Below are 25,770 nucleotides of genomic sequence, written 5' to 3' on the forward strand. Positions count from 1 at the left end.
GAGCCATTGGCAGACACACGCAGTCCTACCTGGGCCACAACAGGTGGCCCCGCAAAACCACGGTGCATCCACTCCAAAGCCCGCGTCAGACCCTGAATCCCAGCCTCGCGCACTGCAGGGTGTGGGGTGTTCAGTGAGCTCCAGGCGCTCATTCGTTCATGGATGCTCTTATCCCAATTAAGCCACTCAAAACTTTTGAAGTTCATGAGTCATTTGCTTCAAATATCTTTAAATTAAGGACGGATTCACTTCCCTGGTAGCAAACACCCAGCAAGTTAATTAAAAGGGGCTCAGCATTTAAACCACCATCACTGCTTTAAACAGAAGGAGAGGAGCACGTCTCTCCCACCATAGCGGCTCACGACTCCCTTCCACATCCATCCGGGTGTTTAGAAGGTATTTCCCAGCATGACACTTGTTCTGCTGTCCAGGTCAGCTGACCGTCAGTGTGAGGGAAGGTGACACCAGCTGGTCCCTTGTGCTTACAGTCCGACACACCTAAAGGACAGCAAAGGCCCCTGGTGACAAGGACAAAGCAACTTGGAAATCATCCCCACAAACGCATGAGTGAATTCCAACGTAAAAATTACCAGGCAGGGCTGCCATGACACCTGAGCCATCTCGTCCTTGAGCTGCTGGCTGTCACAAATACGTGATTGATCCAAATGGACACAGATCTTAAATGACAATGGAGACCTTACTGGGCTTCTTGGCCCCTCCGGGGTGATGCACCTTTGAGAGCTATGAACATGGACAATGGGGAAGCACTGGATATATCTGAACAGGCTGGAAAATCTCAGGTCCAGGTAGCAGCAGGAGGGTCTAGCAACATCAGGTCCAAGAACTCAGAGTACTAGCTGAATGCCAAGCACCCACAGCCCAGGAGACCCACAGTGGGCAAGTGCAATAACCAAAATCAGGTGGCTTGAATTCCCGAATTCCCCACAACTCCCTTTATGAGTTGTAAGATTAAAGCCCAGGAAATGGCTTTGTGTTTTTCTCCCAGGAGACTTGGTGATTCTGGACTCAGAACATGACCAGCAAGAGAGCTGTCTCAGGAAGATGGCACTTCGCCGTGGGGATCCCTCCTCTGTTGACCTCAAGTGAACTTCTGCCCCATCTGACACTCACCCTCTGCCAGCACCATGTGAGGCTGAAGCTGAATGCCTCGGTGAACCTGAGCCAGGTGATTTTCCATCCCAAGCAGTTCCTAGCTAGTGCCATCTATGCTTCTGCAAAGAGCACCAAGGTCAGGGATGAGGATGTGGGACCTCATCTAATGACCTCATCAAATGACCCCAGAATGGAGCAGTAAATGTTGCAGCAAACTGGCGATAGCAAATCGTCACAAGGATAGCAATCATTATTCCCATCACTGTCACCATCATCACCATCACCACCACCATCATCATCATGCCCACCATCACCATAAGCATGAGCATCATCAGCATCACCAGCACCACCACTATCATTATTACCACCATCACCATCACCACCATCATAACCAGCACTACCATCATCAGTATCATCATCATCATCATCACCACCACCATCATTATCACTACCACCACCACCATCATCATCACCAACATCACCACCACCACCATCACCACCACCATGACCATCATCACCATGACCATCATCATCATCATCATCACCACCATCATTATCACCATCATCACCACCACCACCATCATCATCACCAACATCACCACCACCACCATCACCACCACCATGACCATCATCACCATGACCATCATCATCACCATCATCACCAATATCACCAACATCACTAACATCACCACCACCACCATCACCACCACTATAACCATCATCACCATGACCATCATCATCATCATCACCATCACCACCATCATCACCACCACCATCATCATCATCACCATCACCACCACCATCACCACCACCATGACCATCACCACCATCATCATCACCATCATCACCACCACCATCACCATCATCACCATCATCACCACCATCATCAGCAGCAGCAGCACCATCATTACCACCATCATCATTATCATCACCATCATCACCACCACCAGGACCATCATCACCACCACCAGGACCATCATCATCATCACCATCATCACCAACATCATCACGACCATCACCACCACCATGACCATCACCACCATCATCACCATCACCACCACCATCATCACTACCACCATGACCATCATCACCATGACCATCATCATTACCACCACCACCATCACAACCACCATCCTCACCACCACCATGACCATCATCATCAACATAATCACCACCATCATCACCAACATCACCACCACCATCACCACCACCATGACCATCATCATCATCATCACCACCATCACCATGACCATCATCACCACCGTCATCACCACCACCACCATCACCACCACCATCATCACCACCACCATGACTATCATCATCACTACCATCATCATCACCATCATCACCACCACCACCATCATCATCACCATCATCACCACCATATCATCACCACCACCATGACCATCATCATCACCATCATCACCACCACCACCATCATCATCACCATCATCACCACCATATCATCACCACCACCATGACCATCATCATCATCATCATCACCATCATCATCACCATCATCATCACCACCATCATCACTACCATGACCATCACCACCATGACCATCATGACCATCATCACCACCATCATCACCATCATCACCACCACCATCGTCATCATCACCACCACCATGATCATCATCATCACCATCACCACCACCACCATCATCACCACCACCATCATCACCATCATCACCACCACCATCGTCATCATCACCACCACCATGACCATCATCATCACCATCATCACCATCACCACCACCACCATCATCACCACCACCATGACCACCAACATCACCATCACCACCACCACCACCACCATCATCACCACCACCATGACCATCATCATCATCATCACCACCATCATCACCATCACCATCATCACCACCACCATCATCATCATCACCAACATCACCATCACCACCACCATTATCATCATCATCATCACCATCATTACCACCATCATCATCATCATTATCATCACCATCATCGCCACCACTAGGACCATCAACACCATGACCATCATCATCACCATCATCACCATCACCACCACCATCATCATCACCACCACCATGACCATCATCACTATGACCATCATCATTACCACCACCACCATCACCACCACCATCCTCACCACCACCATGACCATTATCATCAACATAATCACCACCATCATCACCAACATCACCACCACCATCATCATCATCATCATCACCACCATCACCATGACCATCATCACCACCGTCATCACCAATATAACCACCATCACCACCACCACCATCACCACCACCATCATCACCACCACCATGACCATCATCATCATCATCACCACCATCATCATCACCATCATCACCACCACCATGACCATCATCATCATCATCACCACCATCATCACTACCATGACCATCACCACCATGACCATCATGACCATCATCACCTCCACCATCATCACATCATCACCACCACCATCATCATCATCACCACCACCATGACCATCATCATCACCATCATCACCACCACCACCACCATCACCACCACCACCATCATCACCACCACCATGACCACCAACATCACCATCACCACCACCACCATCACCACCACCATCATCACCACCACCATGACCATGACCATCATCATCACCACCATCATCATCACCATCATCACCACCATCATCACCATCACCACCACCATCATCACCATCACCATCATCACCACCACCGTCATCATCACCAACATCACCATCATGACCACCATCATTATCATCGTCATCACCATCATTACCACCATCATCATCATTATCATCACCATCATCACCACCACTAGGACCATCAACACCATGACCATCATCATCACCATCATCACCATCATCACCATCACCACCATCATTATCACCATCATATAACAGCAACATACATGTAATGAGCAGCTGCCATATGCCAAGTACTGACCACCTGGCATATACTATCTCACTTAACCTTTACAACATTGTAAAATGGCTAATTCTATAATTCCCACTGAGGCACAGAGAAGATAAGCAAGTTGCCCAAGTTCACACAGCTAACTGGAGATGAAGCCAGGAATTTGAAGGCAGACACTCTTACTCCCTATGCTAAACCTAGGAGAGGCTTCCCACTCTCTTCACTTACAGGGTGATCCCTGGGAGAGGGACTGTTTGACGATGCCATTCTATGTAATGTTAGCTCCTGAGGGATTTCAGAGTGCCCCAAATCTCCAGCCATCTGCTGTTCTATGCCCACCGATATCTATATTCTGGATAGGCAGGCAAATGTAACTTTCCCTTTCTAAACATCTCTCTACAGAAGCAAAAAGAAAAATTCACAACTCCCCCAAACCTGATTCCAAAGACGCCCCTTGGGCCAATGGAACTGACCTGACAAATTCTTCACATCGCTTCCCCAAACCTTAATTCTCCCCATTGCGATACCCTCAGCAGTGAGTGGGCAGAGCTGGGAGTGTCTGACATGAGAAGATCCCCATGTCCCTGGCAGCCTGTTTGCCCTTGACACTTGCCAGCTTCTCCTTGGAGGTACTCTTGCTGGGTATAGAAACACCTGGAGTGTGGGCAGGGTTCTGAGTTTGTGCTTGGTGTTGACACACTGAATCTCATGACAATCGTTTGGAAGAGATGTTTCTAAACTTTAATTTTCCCGGTGAAGAAAATGCAGCCAAGAGAGAAGAGAACTTCCCCCACGGTCACACAGCTCCATGCAGCAAAGCCCAGATTCACGGGTGATCTGAGGTCTGGACGCACATATCACTAATTGTGCACGGCACGCACAGTCTCCCGGGCCACAGCTCTGGGACCCCCAAGACCACCCTTGCAGCCTGAATTCTTCCTGAGAAGCACGAGCAGCTGTATGCTCCACAGAGTCGGGAGCCCAGGCCCACGTCTGGTGCCTGCCAGGACAGGGGGCTTCACAGGGTTCCCGCCTGGGCTCTCCGTGCCTGGCCTTGGGCCACTTGCACAGGACCAGCTGGGCCGTAACACACCCAGTTCGAGGCTTCACCTCAGCACTTCCTGTCTTGCCTTGTTTGGCCGGGATGCTAAGGCCGCTGGCACCCCTTCTCAGCATCCTGCATCACTTCCCAGAATTCACATTTCTCTGCACTAAAAGCAAACACACATATTCCCCCTCCCTTGAAATCTGTTTTGCTAAACAAATTAATCTAGCACCAGATTATATTATGAAGAACCATAAATCTTTTCCAAGATAAGCATCTGTCGATTTGGATTAGTAACATCCAGTGTACTGTGAATTAATTTGGTGAGCCTTCTGATGCTGTCCCGAGCATTTAACTTTTAGTGATAACAAATGTAATTTGGAATCAATGGGAACACGTCTTCTCAGCCGTGCCTCTGCGGTAAGTGACGTATGTAGAGGGCATGACAGTAAACGCAGGCAGCACTGCCTTCTGTTATGAGGATGCCTTGTGAATTTACTGAGGTAAAAACAAATGCTTTGTAAACCGCTTTCGGGCGCCCAGCACAGACATGATGAACTGCGGGATGCATGTCTGTAGTGACTGGGCAAAGGCAGCCCAGGAGATGGCCTGTGACAGCCTGCAGACCTTGTCCCGCAGTGCTCCGAGCCCACAGCCTGCGTCCCCGGGGCCTGGCCCCGGCCCCTGGCTTTGAGACGGAGATGGGTCTCCTGCTTTCATAGATATGTTGCTCTCTAGGAAAGAATTGCTCAGAATAAAACTTGCAGTTCTCTCGACCAGGTGAAGGCAGGAAGTAGGTCATGGAACAAAAGCCACCCACTCCGTGAAAACCTGTGCAACTCCCGACCAAGGCCAGAGCTACAGGAAAACCACTAATGCGGCCGACGGACCCCGAGGAGCGATACCCTTCTGCCCCCCGGGTCCTGAGAGTGCCTGCGTGGGGCCTGCGGAGCCCAAGCCCTTAGGATGTGGAGAAGCAAAGAAACGGGGGGCTGGAGGAGGCCCCACGTCACCCTCACCCCTTCGTGCTGACACCCTGCAGTTTTCATCCTGTTTTATGAACCAAAAAGTACCACCGTTGGCCCAGGAGGTATGTGGACAGATCTGACCTGTGAACACCCTGGTCCCGGTGGGCATGGGGCCATGGCCCCCACAGAGGCAGAGGGAGCTGGATGCAGGTAGGAACACAGGGTCCCGGACTCTGCACTCTCCCTCAGCAGGCCAGGAAGCTGAGTGCATGTCTGACCCTGTGGACAAGCTGTGGCCTGGGAGGTTCTCAAGGGCTACACCTTTAGAAGCAACTGGAAGAGGAGGCACAGGAGGAGAACGAAAAACAAAACCACGCTGCAGTAGATACTTGAAGGCCAAGAAATGGTAACCGTCCATATGCACCGAGGGTAAACGGAGGCAGGAGAACCAGAGCCGTGCCTCCTGACCCCCATCCCCCAGACACCTGCTAAGCCGTCTCCAGGGAAAAGATGCTCCCCAACCCGAATCAGTGTGCAGGACCTCAGCGGATACCGCAGGAAGACCTTCCTTACACCTGACCTCAATCTCTTCTGCTGTTTAAAGTGATCCCTAACTCCGGGCCAGTCTCGCAGCCACCGCTCTACAGGGCTGCACCCTTGAGGGTTTTTGAAGACTCCAAACATCCCCGATCCCATCAGCAAGTGTGCTCGCATCTCACCCCCAGGCTGGCCCGGAAGTCAGGTCCTCTGCCATTGGGGAAGATGTGGCTCTGTGCCTGGCAGGGTTTGGATGCCCTTAACACAGGCAAGGAAGGCACAACATCCCCTTCGGGGCCACCACTAAGGAGAGACCCTCTACCGTCCCCCTTCGACCAGCCGGAACAGCTTGGCTACAGGACAACCCCTGTTTGCAGGACACACAAGTCCACGGACACGCATGCCCCCTCTGTCCCCAAGGCTGCCACCTGACTGTCAATGCTGCCATTGTTTTCGGTTCTGCCGCTCAGAGATGGGGAGTCCCGCCAAGTCGTGTCACCCAGGCCGAGTTGGGCATCCCTCGGAAGCCACACCCCCGGGGTGCCCTCCTCCCTACCCACCCCGGACCGAGCCCCAACCAGAAAAGAGGTGGCTGTACCTGAGGTCTCCCCCAGAATTCGTGGGGGCTTGACGTCTTCGCCATTGTCTTTGCTGGGACTGGTGGAAGGCTCCGTTGTGCTAGCCCCAACCGGGATCCTATTCCTCGGGCCCAGGGGCTCGGTGGCCCCCTTAGTCTGCAGCGTCATGGAGGTGGCCGTGGTGGCCGTGGCAGCGGTGGTGGCGATGGCCACGGTCGTCTTCCGTGTCTGTGAGATGGAAGCCGTGGTGGGGCCGTAAAGGCCTGGAAATGTGTTGGACTCCGGGGCCTCCTCCTCCCCCGTGGGTCCCCAGGCGATGAACTCCGTCTCGGTGGTGGGCCTGCTGCCCCGGAAGTCAAAGCCGTTGAAGCCGGCCCCCTGCACGTGCCTTTTCCCCCTCCGCAGGAGGGCCTGCTGGTCCGTGCCGGCCGCGCCACCCGCCGTGGGCGACGGGGCCGCGGCGGAGGAGGAGCCGAGGGAAGGGCTGGATCCGGCCGCGGCCGGGGGCTTGGCGAGCCCGCCTCTGGGCACCAGGGCGGCCACCTGGTCCCTGGGTCTGTGCGCCCGTTTGGCGCGCGGGCTGGGCATCTGGCCGTGGCTGCGCTCCACGCGGGCTGGGCGCGGGCTCCACACGGGCACGGGGATGCGCGCCGCCTGTCCACTCTTCAAACTCCACAGCCGGGGCGGCCGCTGCGGTGGCCGGGGCAGCAGCCGGAAGTCGGGGCCCGGGCCCAGGGACTCACACGAGGGCAGATCCATGGCGAGCTGAAACATGGCTATAAGTATCCAAGCATGGCTTCCTACGGAGCAGCCCGGCCAGCGGATGCACATGGAACTGCATGGAAAAGAGAGAGCAGTGTCAGCTGGGGGCTCGGGGCTCTGCCGGCCGTCCCTCCGCCCCCACTGCGACGGGGAAAGAGCGCTGACCCTAACCGCAAGAGGGAAACCGAAACGCTCCGTCCGGGGACTCCGCAGTCCTGCTCAAGGGCCATCTCTCGAGCGGCATCTTAGAGGCTCGGCCGCCACGCACCTGCTCCCGGGATTCGGCTGCCCCGCCTGCACTGCACCTGTCTACCCGGGAGCGTGCAGCCCACGCGGCCGGCCAGCCGCGACCGCGCAAAGAAAGCGAGGCTCAAAACCCCCAGCTCAGCTGGCAAGATGACCTCAAAGACCGCCCGTTCCCCACTTGGTTTTTGCCCAGATTAAAACGGAGACACGGAGGGGCGCGAGGTGGGAGAACGGCAGCGCTGGGGGCTCGGTCTGCCCCTTGGGTCACGCAAGTTACAGGCCCGGGGCGGGCGTCTCTGAGCACACATCCTGCCCCTCCTGAGGCCTGGGGACAGGGGCGCTCGTGGTGGGGATGAGCCAGGGGGGCTCACGGGACTTCACAGGGGGCACAGAGGCCCAGCATCTACTGAGCCCCTACCCGGCACCGTGGTCTGCGACCCCGCCCCCCCCCCCCCCCCCCCATCGCAGGCAAATGTGTGTGTCTTAAAGCAGCCTGTGGCCTCGGAGGCTGTACGCTGGGAAAACTTATTTCTGGATTCGGTTCAGAAAAAATGAGACCTGCTGTGGATAAGCTGGAAGTTTATCGATGCACCAACTCGGCCCAAGAGCCATTCTGGTGACATCTCGGCTTCCCCTATTTATCTTCAGCACAGGGACCCTTTGAAACCCCAGCGCCCACCCCCTGAGCGCCAGGAAGGCTGTGGGAAGGGCACGCCCCACGCCACCGGGGATGGCGGACGGGGCTGTGGGGACGGTGAAGCCAGGTGGGGGCACGGGCGTCAGGTGAGCACCCAGAGCACAGCGGACAGGCACATGGAGGGTCTGGGGGCCCTGGGCCCATGCCCCCTCCCCCACCGGCTCAGACAATTGAGGGCCGGGCACAGGCGCCATTCAAAGTCAGCACTTGTCGCCAGCCTCATGTGCGAACCCTGACACGGATCCCGAAGTTGAGTGACCGCTGTGGGCGGGGGCGGCGAGGGCGTCCGGTGCGCTAAGCCGCCAGCAAGAAAAGCGGCTCGAGACCAGCCCCGTAGAAGAAACAGCTCATGGTTTTTCTCCATGAGGGTTTGCGTGACTTTAAAAGGGAATAAATGAGTGAGTGAGCAGGAGGCCGCGTGTGAGTGAGTCACGTGTGCATGTGAGTGTGCACGGAATGTGCCTCAGGACGCCATATCGGTGTGTGTGAGGGCTGACGTGGGGCCCGGATGTACCTGGGGGTGTGAGTGTGTCAGCAGGTGTGCACGAGTGTGAGTCTATGGGGGTGTCTGTGTACCCATCTGTCACATATGTGTGCGTGTGTGCACGTGTGCGGCCAGTGTGGGGTCCGCACATGTCGGCGGGCGTGTGGGCCTGTGTCTGTGTGAGCTGCCCCCCCCCCAGCCCGCCCCGCTCTGCACTCACCCCACGTGCCTGGGGCCGCCTCCTCTCTCGTGTGCACTCAGGCACGTGCAGCTCCCTGCCTGTCATCAGGACGTTGAAAGGAACTTGTATTAATGAGCGCTAATTACCAAAGAGGACTAATCCCCAAATAAAAAGGCCCCAGTATTTTAATCAGAATGAAGGTGCTTTGCTGCAGAAATTAGAGTTTGCTCATTATGCTAATGCCTCCGCACCGAGTTTCTGCCCGCGTGCAATTTCTCTGCACAGCCAGCCAAGCTCCGTGCAGGGACCAGGGCCACTGTCACTGTGCACGGAAATTTAGGTCAGTGTGAGACACCCCCACGCACAGAGTAACACAGCTCCTCTGTGGCCACAGGTGACTCAGTGAGGATCGATGCCTCAGACCCCCGCCCCCCGGTTCTCCCGCCACTCTGCACATCTGGATGGGAGTCCAGCCCCCAGGGACATGGGGCCCTTCATCAAGCAAGAGTGGCACCTCAGCCCAGAGGGCCTCACCAGGCACCACCAGGCCCTTCCAGCCCTCACAGCCCCCACCAGGTTCCACCAGCCCCTTCCAGCCATCACCAAGTAAGGCCAGGCCCCTCCAGCCCTCACCAGGTGACATCAGTCCCTTCAGGTCCCACCAGGCAATGCTAGGTACCATCAGACCTCCACAGGCCTCAGCAGGCCTCAGCAGACACACCCAGGCCTCACCAGGCCCCGGCAGGCACCATCGGGCCCCTGCAAGCAGGCGCAGTAAAGAGCAGCCACGGAAGAAGCCACGAGCCGTCAGGACCCGGAGAAACGCCGCCCCAGGAAATTAAGACCACAGCACCCAAGCCCGTGCCTGCTGGCCTGCCCCAGCATCACTTCACACACGGGATATTTCTGTCATTTTTCACCAATCATGAGCTGTAATTGGTTACCATAGAAACCCCCTCATTTCCACGCCACCCAGCTGTTATGCAGAGAAACCCAGTGAAGGCAACGGCAGGGAACTCGCTTTGTTTCTCCTCTTCGAGTCCAGGTTCTTCCTTCTGGAAGCAGTGGATTTGTCCAGAGAGGGGACATTAGGAGGGCAGGTGGATGAGTCAGGACACACAGACGCTCCTCTTCACGCCGGCAGCCGGGAGACACCGGGCCAGGGTCGGGGACAGACAGAGCCCCTCCCACAAGGAGGTCAGGGGCAGATTCTGTGGCCTGCAGGGACCCGAGGTCTCCCTACAGGGATTAAAGGTCCCAGGGCCTCTGCTCTGTCACTAGAGCCAGCCGGCCCACATGTGCCGTCCGGACCTCCACGGTCCTGAGCCACACGCGGGGTGCTTCCTGGGACGCTGCTGCTGTGCCCCGGCGTCAGGGGGTCCCGCCACACGAGGTGCAGCACGGGACCCCTCTCCATCCTTCCAGTGGGACTGGACCCAGGAGCGCTCTGCCCTCTGACGCTGTCCGGCACAGGGCTGCGAGGCCCCGGGCGGAGGGCTGTCGGTCACTATCCACGGCGGCAGAGTGCCCCTCCCACGTGCAGGAGGGAGGCCTGTGGCTGCCACCACCACCAGCGGCCGTCAGAGCCGCCACAGGAAACACCAAGGAGGACAGGCCACAGTGCAGACCTCCAGGCCATCCGCAGGCCCCTTGGGAACATGCCCCCCGCTCTGCATCCACGGGGGCGGCTACCGGTGCCACGACAGGTCCAGGCCTCCTGCCACGGAAGGGTGTGGGAGACGGGCGCTCTTGCATGCGGTTGGGGGGTTCCGCAAAGCCTCAGTTACCCGTTGACCCTGTACCTTCCCCTCTTGGGGATAAACACAAGTGCACACAAACACGTGCACACGCGTGTTCAGGGCAGCGCCATTCACCATAGCGGGAAGCAGAAACGACCCGAGTGTCCACCAGGCGCGTGGACACTGTGACACACCACCCCCCCTGCCCCGGGGGACGCTCTTCGGCCTGAAAAAGGAAAGCAGGCAGATACACGCTGCAGTGTGGACAGAGCCCGCCCAGGTCACGGTGGGAAGAAGCAGCTGGTCATGTCAGACACCACGTTCGCTTCTACTCCTACCCAATGCCCAGAATCGGTGAATCCAGAGACAGAGAGTAGATTCCTGGTCGCCAGGGGCGGGGGTGGGGGGCGGTGACTGCTAATGGTTGTAGGGTTTCTCTTAGGGATGATAAGAATGTTCTGGAAGGAATAGTGCTGATGGCTGCACAACCTTGTGGATACGTGAAAACCACTGAGTTTGGGGCATGTAAATCACGTGGCTGCGTCCAAGGGTGGAGGGACCAGCCTGGGGTGGGCGTCCCACTCTGCCCTCGGGCCCTGCCCGCTGAGGGGGGGGGAGGGGTGGCGGCTGGTGGGGGCAGGGTCCGGATGGGGGAGCTGCCAGCATGGTGCACAGTGTGCATTCGAGACCTTTCAGGCTTGTGCACGGTCCTCGCGGGGTCCTGGGCTCCTCTGAGCGCCCGGCTGCCCGGCCCCTCTGAGCCCCATGGCCCACGCAGGGCCGCACCCCAGCCCCAACTCTGAAGGGCGAGCTCCCCCACCTCCGGCCGGCCGCGTCCCCATCAGAGCCACGGCTCCATCCACCTTTATTTTCTGGTTTGTGGCTTTTCTGGCTTTTTCCCCCTTTTACATTTTTATTGAAATCTTTTTTTCCCTAAGAACAGGTTCATACGATTCAAGGGCTTGAGATTGAATTCACTGCCTTCTGTGTGTTTTCTTCACAGAAGAAACCACTGTCGATTAAGGGAGACAAAGACTTGCCTTGTGGTTAAGGTCACACTTGTCCCCAGGGGGCTGGCGGGAACTGCCTCTGACAGGCAAGAGCCCCGGGGCGCTGAGACTCCGGGTTGGGCTGAAGGCTCACGCAGGGGCCCAGGGACCACGTGGCCCACGGGCTGCCTGGGAATCTCGCTACAGTCACTGACAAGCCCCCCCCCCCCTCCCGCCACAATCCCAGCACTACATTACCAAGGGTCGCCCCTGCCCCCAGAATGTCCACTCAAGGGCTTGTCATCAGCTGGTCTGGGGCACCAGCCACAGTCAGTGATTCTGTCTGATGGAGAGGTTGGTTCACAGATGTTTGGGACGGTGACTTCCTTAGCTGGGTCCCCTTCCGTTTCCTCCGGCTATGAAACGGGTGAGTTTTGAAGAGTTTACAAGAAGCGGGTGTCCCCCAACAGTGTGTGCTGTGCTTAGTGATCTGCTTCCCAAAATTAGCCCATGGAAAGGGGAGGGAAGTCACTTTTCAGTGGAGACACCTGGCACCCAGGGCCGTGGCCAGTGTCAAGGTCATATGCACGGTGGCGAGTCATGCTGACAGCAGGCACTCCTGACGTGACGTGGTAGGGAGGGCACTGCCCCTCCTCCCACCCGACCACGAGAAAACCACCACACGAATCCCGATGAGGGACATCCGGCAGGATACCTGGCCCGTCCTCCTCCACGCAGTCAAGGTCATCAAACCCCGGGAAAGTCTGAAAAACCGTCACCACCAAGAGGAGCCCAAGGAGACCTGACCACCTAAGTGCCGGGCGCTGCCCTGAGTGGGATCCTGGAGGAGAAAGAGGAAGTCGGCGAAAAGCTAGGGAAGTCCGGATAAAGTGCAGGCTTCTCGGACGGTACGGTGAGGACATGTGCCCCGTGGCGACGTGACAGTGAGGCGGAGGGGAGTCTGGGAGCAGAGAACACAGACCTTCTATCCGCTTTGTTCTTCAGTTTCTGAAAATCCGCAGGGTTCTTGCAAACGCAAACCACCAACGAAGCAGGGCAGGACCAGGACAGGTCTGGATGTGGGGGTCACGCCGGGGGTGAAGGGGCCTCGGCAGGGGCTCCCCGGGTGAAGGGACGTCCACCTGGGGGTGGGGGTGGGGTCTCAGGGTGGGAACAGCCACAAAGGAGCATGGCCTTCCTCTGATCACGCTGTTCTGGAGGACGTGAGCTCCGCCAGGCAGGGAAACGTGGCTTTGGTGGGGGGCGAGACCCTGGGTCCCAGTGTGGATTAGGTTTCTCGACCCCTGTGGCTCCCAGTTCTCTGGCACGACGGCCCCGCACAGAGGGGGCCAGCAGGCTGCCCCTCTTTCCCCTTCGCACTTGCGCCCCCAACCGCCAACAGGTGCAGCGCCTCCCGCCAGACTCCGGGGGCAGAGACCCACCCTCCCGCACCCCCACTCGGGGCAGGACACCCCCGCCTCAGCTCCGGAAGAGAGCTCGCACTTTCTTCGGGAAGGCAGTCGCTGGCTCAATTTTCCTAATGAAAGAAAAGGGGAGCCGTGACTCACTTGAGTGGCTTCCCCACCCGATGTCATTACTGTCCTGTCAGAGCCACCCCTCGCTCACTCTACCCCGTGACTTACTACGATGAAGAGTGTCCCTCTCTTTCAGGAAAGGTGCGCTGGGGCGCCTACAAGGCTTTCGTCCTCAGTGGCCCCAAGGATGTCAGGCACACACGTGATATTTGATTCACGGGAAGGAGCAGTGTAGGAACCATTCATTCGCTTGGGATAGAAACCTTGGGAACGACACCAAGGGTCTGGCTACCGGCCCACCCCAGAGCAGGGGCGCCAGCTGTGCGATTCTGGGGTCCCTGAGCGCCCTCCCCCCACTGGAGTGGGTCCGCTCCTCAGTCAGACTCCTGGGTCCCACCCTGGGTGGGCCAGGGCTGGTGCGTCCGTCCCGCCCACTCAGCAGGGGGCGGGGGCAGGGGGCAGCACTCAGCACGTGCGCACGAGGCCAACAAGAGCCCCACACAGCAAGCTGGCATCACACCTGGACCCTGAGTCCAGGACTCAGGGACTTAGGGTCCCAACAATCCCAGACCCGTGGGACTGGGGACACACTAAGAAAAGTAAAGCAAACGAAACCTCCATGACCCACAGCCATGGAGGCTCTAGTCCCTCAACCATCCACATGGTGGCTCCTCCCCCGGGGTGGGGGTGCTCGGGGGGCACCGGTCCCCGGCAGTGCTACTCCACACTCCTGCCAGCCTTGTACAGCAGCCGAGGCCCCGCGGTTCCCGGACATTGCTTCACAGGCTCCAGCAGGTGATTACCGGGCACCTCACTGCTGCCTTGTGGCCCATGAGGCACATTCACACACATATCAGCCATTCTCCCCTGGGGGTGATTTTACCCCCGGGGGACAGTCAGCAATGTCCACAGACACTTTTGGTTGTCACCATTCAGGGGTGCGACTGGCATTTAGTGAGAGCCCCGAGATACGGAGAGCCTCCGGCAGTGCCCAGGACGGCCCCCACAAAGACGTAGCAGCCCCAGTGTCCACAGGGCCGGGGCTGAGAACCCACCCCGCCCGTGTTCTCTTTGCTCCTCCGAGGGCCTGGTGAGGGGGGAATGACCATCGTTATCCCCCGGAGAAAGAGGCTCAGAGATGACCCACCCACTCCTGCTCCAGAAGGAGCCCTGGACGTTGGGGACACAGGGAACTCGGGCCCCGCTGCCTGGCTTCTATCCCCGTGCCACAATATGCTGGCTGTGTGAGCATAGGCAATCCACACAACCTCTCTGTGCCTCTGTTGCCCCATGCCACGGGGTGTCACAGGACTCCGTGGGGACTACTGGATGCCTGGCTCCTTGTGGGCACCCACCAGCACCAGCCATGACCCCCCCCCACCCCCCTCGAGGCTGTCAGTGGTCCTGAGGAGGCTCCTGCTCTCTCTGGGAGCTCTGGAGCAGGGCGTCGGCAGGATTCGGAGGCACGGGGGATGTTCTCGACAGCCTTCACAGGTGCCTGGAGGAGACTGAAGGATAGCAACGTGCTGGCGTTCTGGTTGCCTGGGCAACGTGCCCGCAAGCATTCTGGAGGAGTGAGGTGGTGACAAGCGGTGGGTGGGTAGCACCGTGGGTGGGAATGTTCTCTCCCCAGGAGCGGGGAGCAGGGCTTCTGCGAGACTGACACAGCCCTGCTGCTGCGGCCGGGTCTCTGGTCCCCGCTAGGACCAGCCCTCCAGGACCAGCAGGTCCCCTCGGCTCAGCTACGGTCCCTCCTACCTCGTGTCTGTGCCCTCTCTGGGCAGTGCCCAGGATGTGGCCAGCAGCTGCCCCAGCGGCCAGGCAGCCTCCCCAGGTCTGCCAGCCCACCTTGGCAGGTACCCTGGGCCACACCTCCCACGCTTCCTCTGCAGGTGGGGGCGGAGGTCCAGATGGGCCCCCAGCCCAGGGTCAAGTCATGTCCCTCCGGGCGAAAGCACAGACTTGGCAAAGCCAGACAGTTTATAAGAGCTGGACCGGAACCTTGCTGCCTGGTGATCCGCCCCAACACCAAAGTCAAGGCAGAATGAGGAGGCCCAGGAGAGCCCTGCAGACTGCCAGAATGTGTTCTCCGCCTGGGCCTCCCATGAGAATCACCTGCTGGGGGCGGGGGGGGGGGGGGGGGTAGGGTGGTGCTCACAAAATGCTGGGACCCAGGCCCCACTGTGCACCCACTAACCATCATCTTCGGGGGAGAAGTCCAGCATCACTAACGTTTCCAGAAGCTCCCCTGGGGGTCGTACAGGGTTGGGAGCAGAGGAGCACAGTCCATTCCTCGCTCAGACCACATCGGTCCTACTTTACGTCCACTTTTATCAAGAGATCAAGGATAGGACAGTAGGGAGGAAGGGACACCGCGGGCACACGGTGCTGGGTGCCGGGTGACCCCTCAGAACAGGGCCCTGGCCACAGCACAGGCACACGGTGGCCCCCGGCCTGCGTGCTGCCTCTCCAGGCTGCCCCCTGCCAGGATGTCCGGCCAGGCAGATGTTCACGGGCAATTTCTCACGCAGTCACGGGAAAAGACCAGAGCCAGCGCACTAACACGCGTTTTCGGAAATCCAGCCCAGAGAGGAGGGGGCAGGGAGAGCGCACCGATCCGTAACCCACGCGGGCTGCGCGATGGCCCCACGCCCGGCCCTGGGCTCAGCACCTTCCACGACCGCCACATGCCGCTCGCTCGGTGGCCCTCGGAGAAGGAACACTGCTACTCTCCTCTCGCACAAGAGAGAGAAGCCAGAAATAGCAGCGGCGTGTTCTCTGGGAAGAAGTCTCTCGATACAACTGCGAGCCTGGGGGAGGTGAGCGTTCAGCCCAGCAGAAGGGGTGCCAGGAGCACGCAGTTGTCCGGGCCCCTCTCACGCTGGAAAGCAGGCGCCCCGAGCCCCCCACGTGCGGCTCCCGGCGACACACCGCTCATCGCCGACCGTCCTGACCCAGGAACAAAGGCCCGGCTTCCAGAGCATCCGCGGAAGGCCCCCACCTTCTGGCTGGGATGCCATCGTCACGCTGGCGTGCACGAAAGTCGTTGCGCGTTTAGGGCTCTGTGTGCGCCACCCGACAAAAGCAGGCCCTCCATGGGCTCCACAGAGACGGGAAGCAGGTGTTGATGGGGGTGTGGAGGGTGTGGCGGGGGGGGAAGGTGGCCGGGCCACCGGGGCAGAAAGCCCAGCTCCACTGCTACCTCACCCACCGCAGGGGACAGGGACCTGCCTGGGCACCATCTCCCAAGGGGGTCATGCGCCCACCATGTGCAAGGGGATGTGACGATAACCAGATGCCAGCAGAGCCCTCAGCAAAGGGCCTGGGGCTGCCTAAGGCTGGGACCCCTGCTCTCGCCGCTGGCTCCAGAACTCCCAGGACCAGCCCTTAGGAAAAGCTGGGGTGAAGCTGGAGTCCTTCCCAGGACACCCCTTCCAAGGGACTCAGCACGGCAGGGCACCCCGGGTCCCTGCACCTCAGGGAAAACTGAGTGGGGGGGATGAGATCAGTGTGTAGGAGCTGAGTGGGTGCGCTGAAGGAGGCGAAATCACAGAGAACCAGAGAGGCTCAGAGCCTTGCGTGAGGCACGGGCGCTGGGCCAGGAGCACCACGCAGAAGGACAGACAACCGTCCATCAGGCAGCTGACTGGAGCTGGGGGAAGGGCAGATGACCTTGAAGGTCCTTCTGAGTCTGTGATATGCAGATTCCAGCACGAGGGTCCACCTTCCACGGTCAAAGGCAGACCCAGCCCAGCTGGGGGAGCCCTGAAGTCCTCAGCCTTTTCCACACCCTGCGGCAAGCACATCACCGTCCTCAGCCCTTTATACCTGAGTGTAAATGAGGCTGAGAGAAACGGGGCCCTTGCAGGGGGTCAAGGGACTCATTCAGCAGCCTGCACGGGACACAGGTCCTGTGGTGGGGAGGGGGCTGCCACGACTCCTCCGTGGCCCATGTGACAACCCACCTTCAGTCCACGGATGGGGAAAAAGGCAGTGGTAACTTGGAAACAAGCTGGACTTGCCAGGAGTGCATGAATCATCTATGCAAATCCTACAATGTAGGTCACGGCTCCTCTCATCTCCAGCCACAGAAAGTCCCCGTGTCCCCATCAGGAGAGGATGTGACGAGGAGAGAAGCCCTCCTACCCCCCACCCCAGCACCCCACCCGAGCACCACCTGCCGACCCGGGAGGACACCGGGCACAAGTCCCTATGGGCTGTGGGTGAGCCCACAGACACAGACGTGCTGCCCTGGGGAAGTGCCCCCAGGCGTGAGGCCCCCCCTGAGCGCCGGCAGTGGCCCCAGGACAGGTCTCCTGGGCCAGTTCCCATTTACCCCCCTCCACACCCTCCGAGACGCAGCCCCTGTCCAGGCACCGGTGAGGACGGTTCACCTCCTAGCGCAGGGCGCCTTGGGACTCACTTCACAGCTGCCCGCCCTGGGGCTGGGCGCAGAGGGACTGAGTGGTTGGGGTGCAGGACAAGCCTCGAGCCAGAGTCACACGAGCTGGAGGAAGCTCCCCCTGACCAGACATCCCTGCGCTACCCACCATCAGAGGTTTCCCAGTCTCTGAACACAAGCAGTGACGGGGGGCTCACTACCTCTAGAGAGCACAGAGCTACGTGTGGGGCAGCGTCTCAGAAAAGCCTCCCCGCATGAACCAAAGATGCTTTTGTGCGGTTGCTTCCCACTCCCGCTGTGTCCTGTGGGGACTCGACTCATCCGATCCCTGGGCTGTACTCCCAACACACACACACACACACTTGTACATGCACAGGCACGCACACACATTCACACCCACGCTTACATACGGAGGCACTCACACGTACGCGCACAAACGTGTGTGTGCACGCACAGACGCACGCACGGGCACACACATTCCCAGCCACCCCTTTCCGGCTCTCCCTCCTGTGCCAGAGCGGAGAGCCGCCCCGCGTCCTGGCCACCTCCACCAGGCAGGCACCGTGCTGCCTGAGTCTCCCAGCTGTGTGTCCAGAGCTTGGCTGCAAACACAGCTTGGCAGAAAGCTGTTGTGACAGCCACCGCTGGCGTGAGGACAAAACACCGTCGTTTGGGAAAACTCTTTCCAAAAGAAGCCGGCGGAGCTGGGCCAGCTGGGTCACAGTGTCCAGCTCTTTCTGACGAGGGCGTCCCAGCCGTCACCGTCCCAAGAAACAGGTGCTGCAGGACTTCTTGCCGGAAGGTCCGGGGGGCAGAGCGGCTCTTCCAGGAAGGCCCAGAGCTTCTGGGCAGCAGCTGTGACTTGAAAGGGGAAGAAATCCTGTGTTTTCTGGGAAAGCCAAGTCCCCGGCGCCGGGCTCTGAGGGAACGAGGGCCAAGGAGGCCTCCACCCCGCCCTCCCCCTCATCCCAAAGCACCTGGCCTCAAGCTCTGGGCAGTTCTGTCCGGACGTGACTGCCGAGAGGGGTTCAGTGTCAGACAGACCGCATCGTCCTCTCTCGAGAGGGTTGCAAATGATTCTCCGGAAAGTTCTCCACCCTGTGCCCCAGCACGGATGGCAGTGAGCTACTGACAAGCTCTCTGGTGGCATCTGTGACACGCAGGTCTGACTCCACACCTTATCTCCATCATGCACCCGAGCTCCGCGCTGCAAAGGGCATTTCTGTCGCAGACGGGGCAGAAATGGTCATTCCCGCTGTACAGATGGGGACACTGAGGTGGGAAGGGGTTAAGTGGAGGGGGTGATAGGAACAGAGCCGGGCTCTAAATCCGGCCTCCCTCTGCCCGTCACCCACATCACCCTCCACTGTCTCGGGGGAACCATCTCCACCAAGGGGGCTGGACGGCTCCTCCGGGCCAAACCCAAAGGCCTTCGGTAATGTCACTGAACACCATCTACCAAGGTCGTGAGACTCCAACACTGTCCGCTGGCTGACAGTGTGGGCAAAGTGCCCTCTCCCCGAGGACCACCCATGCTGATCCTCACGGGAGGACGAGGGAGGAGAGAAACAGCTGCCCACGGAAGCCCTGAACCTTCTAGGCAGCCGCTGGGCACTGAGCCGTGCTCTCATAGGAACATGGCCCTGGTGAGAAGAATGCACCCCAAAGCCAGAGCCCAGAGACGCCTGGTCATCTGCCACGGTGGGACTCAGGGCACATTCTCGCACAAACAGACCAGTCCACACACACTCACGGGCATCTGGAGCCCTCTGCCTGCTACCACACCCCGCTCTGTGGACACTCATGACCACCTACGACTGCTGAGTTTCAAACCCAGCGGACACGACCCAGGCCGCGCTGAGGACAGCCGCCCACTGCCTCCGGCCAAGCGCCGTCTTCCCTCAGGGTCACCCTCCCACCTCCCTGAGGCCTGTGCTGTGTGTCCCTCCGAAATTCGTGTGTGGAAGTGCGAACCTTCAGGGACCTCAGAATGGGACAGTAGAGATCAGGTCTTTGCAGAGGTGATGAAGATAAACTGAGGTCATTAGGACGGGTCGTACTCCAACAGGACCTGTGTTCCTATAAGAAGAGGGGATTAAGGCACAGACACCCCCAGAGGGATGACCGTGTGAGGACACAGGGAGAGGATGGGTGTCCACAGGCCACAGAGAGAGGCCCAGGAAGAGGTAGCCCTGTGGGCGTCTTGACCTCAGCCTTGCAGCCTCCAGGATGGGGTGGGGTGGGGGGAACCAATGTCTGCTGTGTAGGCCGTGCGGCCGGCGACGTCTGCGTGGCGGGAGCTGGGCAGACACAGGCACCCTCCCCCACTGGTGCCCGGCCTCTGCTCCCCTGGGTCCTGGGCTCGGTGCCTGGGGCTTGTCTGTGGGAGATCCGGTACCACAGCCTGGACCCTGCACATGCAGGGGTCACTCACCAACACGACCCCAACTCCCCGGGATCTGCACCAGGCTGGCTACCCCAGTCTGACCCCCTTGCTGGCCAGCTCCCAGCAGAGCTCCACGCGGCCTCTGCAAAACTCTTGGCCACTTCACAGCGGCACCCCCATCCGTGTGCGCCCAAGACAGCAGTGCCAGAAATCTAGAAGCCATCTGATCCCCCCTTCCCCTCCCCATCCTGAAACCTCACGCTCAGCGAGCCCTCTCCATCCCTCCCCACCAGGCAGGGGTTCTCAGCCTCGGAGCATGCAGGTTTGGGCAGGACCGGGCAAGAGTCTGGAGGCATCCCTAGCCTCCACCCACAAGATGCAAACGGTACCCATCACCCCCCACAAGTGTGACGGGCAGAACTCTGTCCGGACACTGGCACACAGCCCCTAGGGGAGACCACCTGTCCTGCTGGGACACACCTGGAGTCCACTCACCATCTCCCCTCCCCCTTCCCCAGGCCACCACCTTGGCTGATACCCCAACTGCTCCCCACCATCCATTCTCCACCCAAAGTGATGCTGAGACTCCAGGGGCCAGAGCCCTGCTCCTTCCCGCTCAGCCTCCTTCCCCCGGCCGACCCAGAACAGACCGCATCCCCCCCCACGGGGCCACCAGCCCCTCTCCTCCTGGCTTTGATGATCTATTTCTCTGGGCTGATGCCCCATGAGAACAGAAACTGAGCCCATCTTCCTCACAGGGTCCCCCGAGGAGCAGGGAAGCTCCGGATGCACAGGAGACCCCCCCATAAATATTTGCTGAAGGAACGAATGAATGAGGGCATCCAGTGATGGGAGTGGTTCGGTCACCTGGTGTCAGGCAGAGAAAGGGGTCCCAGGACAGTCACAGGACCGCGGTCCCTGGGGACCCCGATCATCATGGATCTCTGACAGGTTCTCACAACCCTGACCCCACTAGCGGAGGAACAGTGCTGAGAGCACGCCGTCCCTGCGTGCATGGAGCCCAAGCCCCCAGCTGGGAGGGACCTCACCTTGTCCCCTACCAACTCAGATGGTGGGTCTCCTCCCAAGACTCTCCTTGATGTACCCCCGAGTCAGGGGATGAGGTTCCTTTTCTTCTGGCACTAATTCCCAACACAAGCTGACAACTACCCCCCCCCTTTCTCTCTCTCTGAGTCCCTTGGCACCCAGTGATCTTGAGGTCACCTCACTTGGGGCAGGAAGGGCCATTTTGCAGATGGTGGGATTTGGGGCTCTGGTGCTCCAAAGAAGACACTCTCCAGGCCCATCCTCTCCCACCACCTCCAGGAAGCCCCCTGCCCCTCCTTAGACACCCTGCAGCCCCTGGTCCCTCACCACCTCCAGGAAGCCCCTGCCCCTCCTTAGACACCCTGCAGCCCCTATGGCCCCTCACCACCTCCAGGAAGCCCCCTGCCCCTCCTTAGACACCCTGCAGCCCCTGGTCCCTCATCACCTCCAGGAAGCCCCTGCCCCTCCTTGAGCACCTCTAGGCCCCAGCCCCCTTGCCATTTCCAGGAAGTCCCCTGCCCTTCCCTGGCTGCCCTCCAGCCCCATCCCCTCCCCATAACCTTTGGCAGAAGCCCTCCATGACTACCTGCCCCCACCTTCCTCTGTCCTGACCTCCAGGGGGCCTCCTCTGATGCCCAGAGTCCGTCTCCACCAGCACCTGTGACATGCCAGGACCACTGCCTGCCCCATCCCCTGCTGGATGGGTCCCTGCATCCTGGCATCACGCAGGCTTCTCTGAAGTTCCCTCAGAAGCTTTTTTCCCATGAAATAAGAGAGGAACCCGGCCCCAGGGCTGTGGCGGGGAGACACAGGGCACAGAAAACTAAATTGCAGCCTGAGGTGGGAGCTTATTCAGCTTGATTGTTATTTAATATTAATTACACTTTAATACGAACATTAACTGTGCTTCATAATTTTAATTTTTATTCAATTATTCTGCAACCATTGATTAAGTAACTACAATGATGGGTGCTGGGGATCTAGGAGTGAGGAGATCTCACTCCTTCTCCAACCCAGCGTGCAGCTCAGGTTCAAAAATATGTGCTCAAGGATGGAGTCTGGAGTGAGTGAATGAATGAATGAATGAATGAATGCATGCATGAGTCAGAAGCTTGCAGTTTATTTGGGGAAACAGGCATGTTGGGCACCAAATGACCCAGAGGCAGGGCAGTCAGCATGCTGGGGCAGAATCGGCTCTGTCTGGGTGATCCTGGAGGGCAGCTCAGAGGCGGTGATGGGTCTCGAATGCCCAGTAATAAAAGTTTACAAGGAGAGGACACTAGGGAGCATAAGGAACGCAGGCTTGATTTGTGGGGTCCACTTAGGGAGGCCAACAGCAGTCAGGGGGGCTGCGGAGGAAGGCCGGCTGTGGGAATTCCCAGCCTCCGTCTCCTCTGGGGGCACTCGGTGTCCCCCCAGCAGTCACTGAGCCCTTTGCTGGGGTAGGAACAGGGATGGGTTCTTATATTCACAAGCTCAGCCAGTGCCCATGGCAGCTGATGGGGGAGGGACCCCCAGCCTCCCTGTGCCTCAGTTTCCTCATCTGAAAGCAGAGAGAGGTGAGCTGGGGGTTCAGACCCAGGCTCTCAGGCCCCACAGCCCAGGCTCGCCACTGCTCTGTGCTCTGCCTTGTCAACGTGCCTGGCGAATGATCCCGAGGGAGCAACCGTGAAGCCACACAATCACCGTGACCAGATGCAGTGGCCTGGGGCGGGGGGGGGGGGGGGGGGGGCGGGCAGCTGCCTCTCTCTTGACCATGAAGCTGTTCCTGCTCGCCTACTTGCCCTCCTCACCATGAACCACACTGACACCACTTCCCTCTGGTGAACCCTGCCCATCGCGTCCCAAGTGTGGGCTTGGGAACAGAGGGAAGGGATAGCGGAGCAAGGCACTCGAAGGAGGGGACAGGGACCTGGAGGAGGGCATAGGGACAGGATGCAGGCCCCAGAGAGACGCCCAAGGCCCCGACAGCCCTCTTCTCAGACGGGATGTGCAGGGGTGGCAGGTGCAGGTGGCACCAAGAGACGAGGAGGAGCCCCCACCTCCTCACCTATAAACGGGGCACCTGGAGGCCACGCGGGCCCCTCCAAGAGGTTGTCCCCCCAGATGCACTTTCACACTCCAGCCCTGAAGCGCTGGCCCACGGCTCTCCCCCTGCTGGGAGCACCTGGCCATCTCCTCCTCGTGCCTGGATTCTTCCTCCCACACCCACCCTCGGCACCCAGAGTGCACCAGCTAACTGCTTGGACCATGAGCACGTGCCAACATCCCTGGGGCATCTGCAGAGGGTCCACTGACCCCAGCATCTCCGGGGCTCTGGATGGAAATGCAGCCTGAAACCCCACACCCCATCTTTCTCTCTGGATCCCCCCTGGGCTAGCCCAGCACACGCGTCCAGTCATCCCCCGAGATCTGCTGTGTGCCCAGCACACAGAGCAAGGGGGCAGCAGTGGACCAAGGGGGTGAAGCCTCTGTCTGCCTGCAGCACTGGCTCCTGCTGACCATCCCGCAGCCCAGGGCACCACCCTGTCCACAGTCCCAGGGGGCCAAGCCCCACTGCCCAGAGCTGGACCAAGGGAGGCGGCCAGCAAGCCCCGCAGCCCGGTCTGAGAAGGCTGGGGGACAGACGGAGGGCTGAGAGAACACAGGGCACTCTGCAGCCCGCGTGTGTCCCCTGAACAGGAATGGGGTCACACAGAGTGGAGACGTCCCCTCTACCAGAAAAGTCTGGAAGTGCCCCCGAGAATCTGGGAAAGCTCAGTCTCTCCTCGTGGACCACGTGGCTCCGGGCAGCTCTGTAAGGCTCTCAGTGTGCCCATCTGCAAAATGGACTAAAATGCTTTGCGGAGACGATTAAATGAAATAACGCCAACCTCAGACCCGGCCTCTGGCAGGTGCCCAGTAGACGGGACGAGCCATGTCCCTCAGAGCAGGACAGCACCCAGAGCCAACTAGGCCCAGAGGTGTGGACGGAAACAGTGACGTCCCCTCTGTCCTGGGCCTCCGCGGGGCTCAGGGGGCAGCTCCTGGATTGGGGATCCACAACGACGAGACGATGCAGCCATGGCGACTCCCATCCTTACAACAGGCTGGAAAGAGCTGGACACCTTGGGTCTACTGTGCAGACCCAGCCCGGCACCCCAGACTGGAGCCCCGATGCACAGAGGACAGCCCCACCCAGGGGACCAGGAAGGGACCGGCAGGGCTGGTTTCAGAGCCTAGAAAACCATCTGCAGGGGCTGGCTGGGTGCAGCTTCCCGGGGGGGGGGGAACGCTGGAAAGGGCAGTGGTGAGGCCCCACCCTTGACTCACGCCTCTCCAGGGGAGGGGCTGAGTTTTCTTCGTCTATCAGAGAGCAGGACATATATCCGTTGACTTATCAGAGCCTCACTGGAGCCAGGAAGGTCTGTGCTACAACTCGGGGCAGCGGTGAAATCAGACGCTGCACCGGGCCAGGCCGGGTGGGTATGCCTCTTCTGGTTGGAAGCAAAGAAGGAATAACCCTCCTCCCCGACCTGTCGCCACCAGGGGCTCCCTCCAGCCGCACCCCATTCCCGGGCAGCCCCACGTGCTCCAAGCACTCTACAGTGTGCAAAGCACTCTGTGCTTTGTGTGAGGGGAGCCCAGGCTAGAAGCCCAGTGCCTTGCCCGGAAGCCCCCCCCCCACAAAGGAGCCTCGGGGTCTCCGGGGCCCCCCGGTCCGCATCTCCTCCCAGCTTCTGAGGCCACCACTTACAGCGGGAATCTGAGAGAGGGGGAGTGCCAGGTGCCCACTCTGCTATATGCACACATCCACCCGGAATCCTGCGCGCTGCACGGAGAACAGGCCTGGCTCTGGGGCCCCAAGGCCCCCGGGGGGGGGGCTCTGCCAGACTCCACTCGCTCACCATTAGATTAGAAAACAGATATTCTGGGGTAACCGACTGCTTGCTCAGTTGCTGACTGGCAACCCTCTGGCAAGAGAAAACAAGTTAACTGCCTAATCCGTTGAATTTATAGTGGGGCCTGTTCTGACTTCTTGGTAACTGTGTCTGAAACCTGTCTGGGGGCAGAAGCGTGTCGGCGTGTTTCTCTCTCTCCTCACTGGCTGGGAACTGTGCTGGACGCCCCATTTCCTCTATGTGGTCTCAGGAACACTCCGTGG

At 59.1% G+C, this 25,770-nt stretch overlaps 1 protein-coding gene across 3 annotated transcripts in view; it reads right to left on the bottom strand.

Annotated features, from left to right (window-relative positions):
• Positions 1–25,770, bottom strand: part of AJAP1 (adherens junctions associated protein 1) — a 124,349-nt gene that overhangs the window by 58,274 nt on the left and 40,305 nt on the right. For all 3 annotated transcript variants that reach the window (XM_047871399.1, XM_047871398.1, XM_047871400.1), the window contains exon 2: positions 7,179–7,993. In XM_047871399.1, coding sequence (XP_047727355.1) covers positions 7,179–7,989 — 811 coding nt within the window. In that variant the 5' untranslated portion in view covers positions 7,990–7,993. The remainder of the gene's footprint in view (positions 1–7,178; positions 7,994–25,770) is intronic.

The sequence above is a fragment of the Prionailurus viverrinus genome, chromosome C1, assembly GCF_022837055.1.
Source record: "Prionailurus viverrinus isolate Anna chromosome C1, UM_Priviv_1.0, whole genome shotgun sequence".
In the NCBI taxonomy this organism is placed as follows: domain Eukaryota; kingdom Metazoa; phylum Chordata; class Mammalia; order Carnivora; family Felidae; genus Prionailurus; species Prionailurus viverrinus.